At 44.9% G+C, this 6,572-nt stretch overlaps 1 protein-coding gene across 1 annotated transcript in view; it reads right to left on the bottom strand.

Moving 5' to 3' along the window:
• Positions 1–338: 338 nt before the first annotated feature.
• Positions 339–6,572, bottom strand: part of LOC121575385 (phosphatase and actin regulator 3-like) — a 121,597-nt gene continuing 115,363 nt past the window's right edge. Inside the window, exon 12 of the mRNA XM_045222983.1 lies at positions 339–1,965. Within this exon, the coding sequence (XP_045078918.1) occupies positions 1,950–1,965 (16 nt within the window). The 3' untranslated portion in view covers positions 339–1,949. The remainder of the gene's footprint in view (positions 1,966–6,572) is intronic.

Raw genomic sequence — 6,572 nt, 5'->3', positions numbered from 1 at the left:
AACCACCTTATTAAAGACATTACAACCAACCACCTTATTAAAGACCACTTCAACAACAGCAGTTCTTAAAAAGTCAAAACTTGTATTGTGCAGACGATAAATAGTGCTTACAAAGGTGCTTTAGACACACGTGTCAAACTCATTCCACGGAGGGCCTCCGTGGAATGAGATCCCGCAGACACTCGGCCCTCCGTGGAATGAGATCCCGTAGACACTCGGCCCTCCGTGGAATGAGATCCCGCAGACACTCGGCCCTCCGTAGAATGAGATCCCGCAGACACTCGGCCCTCCGTGGAATGAGATCCCGCAGACACTCGGCCCTCCGTGGAATGAGATCCCGCAGACACTCGGCCCTCCGTGGAATGAGATCCCGCAGACACTCGGCCCTCCGTGGAATGAGTTTGATACCCCTGCTTTAGACAGACATGGTTTCCTCTTACCAACAACATTAATAATAATAACACTGCCTGCCTATAGAGAGAGATGCCTGGGTGCTGGAGGGGAGACTAGCGTTTAGGGTCGCAAAATCCTGTCACTTTCCCAAAATCCCCAGGTTTTCCAGAAATCCTGGTTAGAGATTCCTGGTATCAGGAGGGAATAAATTAAGCATGAAATCCTGAAATCGTCCAACCGGGATTTTCTGGAAAACCTCTGAATTTTGGGAAAGTTACGGGAATTTTGCACCCTTCTACTAACGTTTCAGGATAGGAACAGGGAAGCTTTCAGCTTTCAAAGAGTCTGTTATAAAATAAGGAATAAGGTGCCATTTGGGATGCATTCCAAGGTGTCTCCTCCGTCCTCTAACATGTAGAAACAAGATGTTGAGGAAAATGTTCAGATGGTCCTCTGAATGAGATGTGATGTTTCCTCTGAGCAGGTTGGAGGAGGTAGCATGGAGGAACCAGCCTGATCGCTGCCTTCACCATTCTGAAAATGGCTGGTCCAATCAGATTCCTCTCAGAAACATTGGACTGACATCTTCTGATTGGTTGAAGGTGATAAGTACATTTTGAATACTGCCTCTGGCTACAGACATAGGCTCAAACTGTTCCAATGAGGAGGAATGCGAGACCTGGTGCGTGAAGTGAAACAGAATGGTGAAGGCATCGATCGGGCTGGTTCCTCCATGCTAGGTTGGAGGCTCCTCATAGTTCCTCCTGTGGCTGATCCAAAGATCCAACTCCACTATGAAACCAGACCCCCAGACCCCCAGCACTCACAGTCAACATTATTTATTTCAGTTTATTCCACAGCAGCAGTCTCAAGGATGTACATCCTTCTTCTTATGATGCTTTTTAACCTTCAACACCAAGATAAATTCTTAGCAACATTTGTTGCATGGCAATAAAGTTTTCTGATTCTTTTAGACTGCTGGTATGGAGTGAATCGAGAGAAACAACTTCTGAACTAACAAGTGCTGTCATCTTTTTCATTCATCTTTTTCTCATTGGATGACGTCTAGGAGACAGCGACCAGAGACGTTTTGATAGTTCCTTTAAGAGTATATCAGTCTGATGTTTCCTGGGCTCCATTCCTGTCATCTTTCCTGTGCTCCATTCCTGTCATCTTTCCTGGGCTCCATTCCTGTCATCTTTCCTGGGCTCCATTCCTGTCATCTTTCCTGGGCTCCATTCCTGTCATCTTTCCTGGGCTCCATTCCTGTCATCTTTCCTGGGCTCCATTCCTGTCATCTTTCCTGGGCTCCATTCCTGTCATCTTTCCTGGGCTCCAGCTCTATAGACAGCTCCTCCATGGTGACACACAGAGAGACAGACAGCCTCCAAGATGGTAAAAAGACAGACAGATATCTGTAGGTCGAACATCCGGGAACTAGCCCACATATCAAGACAGGACAGACTGGGGCCGTGGGTAGGGGCCTGGGAACACTGTCACATGGTCTTCACTGACAACTGGACCACCCAGCTTCTGCAGACGATTACACTGCTACACTACGGCCGATGGAACCTAGAGACAGGAGAGAGAGAGAGAGAGAGAGAGAGAGAGAGAGAGAGAGAGAGAGAGAGAGAGAGAGAGAGAGAGAGAGAGAGAGAGAGAGAGAGAGAGAGAGAGAGAGAGAGAGAGAGAGAGAGAGAGAAGACATTATTCATATATTAACATCTATTAATAACAGAATGGACGGAAGTCATTTAGCAGATGCTCTTATCCAGAGCGACTTACAGTTAGTGAGTGCATACATAACAAAATAATAACAAATCATACTGGCCCCCCGTGGGAATCAAACCCACAACCCTGGCGTTGCAAGCGCCATGCCCTACCAACTGAGCTACACAGGACTACTAGTCAGGGGAGATATACTGTGCATCCCAAATGGCACCGTATTCCATAAATAGTGCATAGGCCTCTGGTCACAAGTAGTGCACTATAACTATAACTAATACAGTGTTATTCAGGGGGAGTAGAGTTATACAGTGTTATTCAGGGGGAGTCGAGTTATACAGTGTTATTCAGGGGGAGTAGAGTTATACAGTGTTATTCAGGGGGAGTAGAGTTATACAGTGTTATTCAGGGGGGAGTAGAGTTATACAGTGTTATTCAGGGGGAGTAGAGTTATACAGTGTTATTCAGGGGAGTAGAGTTATACAGTGTTATTCAGGGGGAGTAGAGTTATACAGTGTTATTCAGGGGGAGTAGAGTTATACAGTGTTATTCAGGGGGAGTAGAGTTATACAGTGTTATTCAGGGGGAGTAGAGTTATACAGTGTTATTCAGGGGGAGTAGAGTTATACAGTGTTATTCAGGGGGGAGTAGAGTTATACAGTGTTATTCAGGGGGAGTAGAGTTATACAGTGTTATTCAGGGGGAGTAGAGTTATACAGTGTTATTCAGGGGAGTAGAGTTATACAGTGTTATTCAGGGGGAGTAGAGAGTTATACAGTGTTATTCAGGGGGAGTAGAGTTATACAGTGTTATTCAGGGGGAGTAGAGTTATACAGTGTTATTCAGGGGGAGTAGAGTTATACAGTGTTATTCAGGGGGAGTAGTTATACAGTGTTATTCAGGGGGAGTAGAGTTATACAGTGTTATTCAGGGGGAGTAGAGTTATACAGTGTTATTCAGGGGGAGTAAGGAGTTATACAGTGTTATTCAGGGGGAGTAGAGTTATACAGTGTTATTCAGGGGAGTAGAGTTATACAGTGTTATTCAGGGGGAGTCGAGTTATACAGTGTTATTCAGGGGGAGTAGAGTTATACAGTGTTATTCAGGGGGAGTAGAGTTATACAGTGTTATTCAGGGGGAGTCGAGTTATACAGTGTTATTCAGGGGGAGTAGAGTTATACAGTGTTGTTCAGGGGGAGTCGAGTTATACAGTGTTATTCAGGGGGAGTCGAGTTATACAGTGTTATTCAGGGGGAGTAGAGTTATACAGTGTTATTCAGGGGGAGTAGAGTTATAAAGTGTTATTCAGGGGGGAGTAGAGTTATACAGTGTTATTCAGGGAGAGTCGAGTTATACAGTGTTATTCAGGGGGAGTAGAGTTATACAGTGTTATTCAGGGGGAGTAGAGTTATACAGTGTTATTCAGGGGAGTAGAGTTATACAGTGTTATTCAGGGGGAGTAGAGTTATACAGTGTTATTCAGGGGGAGTAGAGTTATACAGTGTTATTCAGGGGGAGTAGAGTTATACAGTGTTATTCAGGGGGAGTAGAGTTATACAGTGTTATTCAGGGGGAGTAGAGTTATACAGTGTTATTCAGGGGGAGTAGAGTTATACAGTGTTATTCAGGGGGAGTAGAGTTATACAGTGTTATTCAGGGGGAGTCGAGTTATACAGTGTTATTCAGGGGGAGTAGAGTTATACAGTGTTATTCAGGGGGAGTAGAGTTATACAGTGTTATTCAGGGGGAGTCGAGTTATACAGTGTTGCAGATCTCTCCTCTCCAGAGAGGGTTAGTTAGGATCTATAGTGTCTCCAGAGAGGGTTAGTTAGGATCTATAGTGTCTCCAGAGAGGGTTAGTTAGGATCTATAGTGTCTCCAGAGAGGGTTAGAGTCAGGATCTATAGTGTCTCCAGAGAGGGTTAGTTAGGATCTATAGTGTCTCCAGAGAGGGTTAGTCAGGATCTATAGTGTCTCCAGAGAGGGTTAGTTAGGATCTATAGTGTCTCCAGAGAGGGTTAGTTAGGATCTATAGTGTCTCCAGAGAGGGTTAGTTAGGATCTATAGTGTCTCCAGAGAGGGTTAGTTAGGATCTATAGTGTCTCCAGAGAGGGTTAGTTAGGATCTATAGTGTCTCCAGAGAGGGTTAGTTAGGATCTATAGTGTCTCCAGAGAGGGTTAGTTAGGATCTATAGTGTCTCCAGAGAGGGTTAGTTAGGATCTATAGTGTCTCCAGAGAGGGTTAGTTAGGATCTATAGTGTCTCCAGAGAGGGTTAGTTAGGATCTATAGTGTCTCCAGAGAGGGTTAGTTAGGATCTATAGTGTCTCCAGAGAGGGTTAGTCAGGATCTATAGTGTCTCCAGAGAGGGTTAGTTAGGATCTATAGTGTCTCCAGAGAGGGTTAGTTGATCTATAGTGTCTCCAGAGAGGGTTAGGATCTATAGTGTCTCCAGAGAGGGTTAGTTAGGATCTATAGTGTCTCCAGAGAGGGTTAGTTAGGATCTATAGTGTCTCCAGAGAGGGTTAGTCAGGATCTATAGTGTCTCCAGAGAGGGTTAGTTAGGATCTATAGTGTCTCCAGAGAGGGTTAGTTAGGATCTATAGTGTCTCCAGAGAGGGTTAGTTAGGATCTATAGTGTCTCCAGAGAGGGTTAGTTAGGATCTATAGTGTCTCCAGAGAGGTTGGTTAGGATCTATAGTGTCTCCAGAGAGGGTTAGTTAGGATCTATAGTGTCTCCAGAGAGGGTTAGTTAGGATCTATAGTGTCTCCAGAGAGGGTTAGTTAGGATCTATAGTGTCTCCAGAGAGGGTTAGTTAGGATCTATAGTGTCTCCAGAGAGGGTTAGTTAGGATCTATAGTGTCTCCAGAGAGGGTTAGTTAGGATCTATAGTGTCTCCAGAGAGGGTTAGTTAGGATCTATAGTGTCTCCAGAGAGGGTTAGTTAGGATCTATAGTGTCTCCAGAGAGGGTTAGTTAGGATCTATAGTGTCTCCAGAGAGGGTTAGTTAGGATCTATAGTGTCTCCAGAGAGGGTTAGTTAGGATCTATAGTGTCTCCAGAGAGGGTTAGTTAGGATCTATAGTGTCTCCAGAGAGGGTTAGTTAGGATCTATAGTGTCTCCAGAGAGGTGAGAGTCAGGATCTATAGTGTCTCCAGAGAGGGTTAGTTAGGATCTATAGTGTCTCCAGAGAGGGTTAGTTAGGATCTATAGTGTCTCCAGAGAGGGTTAGTTAGGATCTATAGTGTCTCCAGAGAGGGTTAGTTAGGATCTATAGTGTCTCCAGAGAGGGTTAGTTAGGATCTATAGTGTCTCCAGAGAGGGTTAGTTAGGATCTATAGTGTCTCCAGAGAGGGTTAGTTAGGATCTATAGTGTCTCCAGAGAGGGTTAGTTAGGATCTATAGTGTCTCCAGAGAGGGTTAGTTAGGATCTATAGTGTCTCCAGAGAGGGTTAGTTAGGATCTATAGTGTCTCCAGAGAGGGTTAGTTAGGATCTATAGTGTCTCCAGAGAGGGTTAGTTAGGATCTATAGTGTCTCCAGAGAGGGTTAGTTAGGATCTATAGTGTCTCCAGAGAGGGTTAGTTAGGATCTATAGTGTCTCCAGAGAGGGTTAGTTAGGATCTATAGTGTCTCCAGAGAGGGTTAGTTAGGATCTATAGTGTCTCCAGAGAGGGTTAGTTAGGATCTATAGTGTCTCCAGAGAGGGTTAGTTAGGATCTATAGTGTCTCCAGAGAGGGTTAGTTAGGATCTATAGTATCTACAGTGTAAAGTGCATGTCCTCTCACTGGCTAGGTTACATTAGTGTCCCATTAATATCTCTAGACTAATTAGCATAGCAAGCTAACATCTGTAAAGTGCATGTCCTCACACTGGCTAGGTTACATTAGTGTCTCTATATGCAAAGACACACACACGTTTGTTTTACTATGCTTGTGGCTAGACCCTAACTCCTGAGTGGTGCAGTGGTCTAAGGCACTGCATCGCAGTGCTAACTGTACCACTAGAGATCCTGGTTCGAATCCAGGCTCTGTCGCAGCCGGCCGCGACCGGGAGACCCATGGGGCGGCGCACAATTGGCCCAGCGTCGTCCAGGGTAGGGGAGGGAATGGCCGGCAGGGATGTAGCTCAGTTGATAGAGCATGGCGTTTGCAACGCCAGGGTTGTGGGTTCGATTCCCACGGGGGGCCAGTATAAAAAAATATGTATTCACTAACTGTAAGTCGCTCTGGATAAGAGCGTCTGCTAAATGATGTAAATTGAACCAAAAAATGTATTCCCATTCAAAATCTTATTCTCCCTAACCTTAACCATAAACCTAACCCTAATTTTAATTGTAACCCTAACCGATAAGCCTAAAATAGCATTTGTCCTTGTCCGAATTTTGGTCCCCACAAGGATAATAAAACCAAAAGCACACCCACACACCCACACCCCCACACCCACACCCCCAC

This window comes from Coregonus clupeaformis, chromosome 10 (genome assembly GCF_020615455.1).
Source record: "Coregonus clupeaformis isolate EN_2021a chromosome 10, ASM2061545v1, whole genome shotgun sequence".
NCBI lineage: Eukaryota > Metazoa > Chordata > Actinopteri > Salmoniformes > Salmonidae > Coregonus > Coregonus clupeaformis.
Note: the sequence above shows the minus strand (reverse complement) of the source record. Positions and strands in the feature narration are given on the sequence as shown.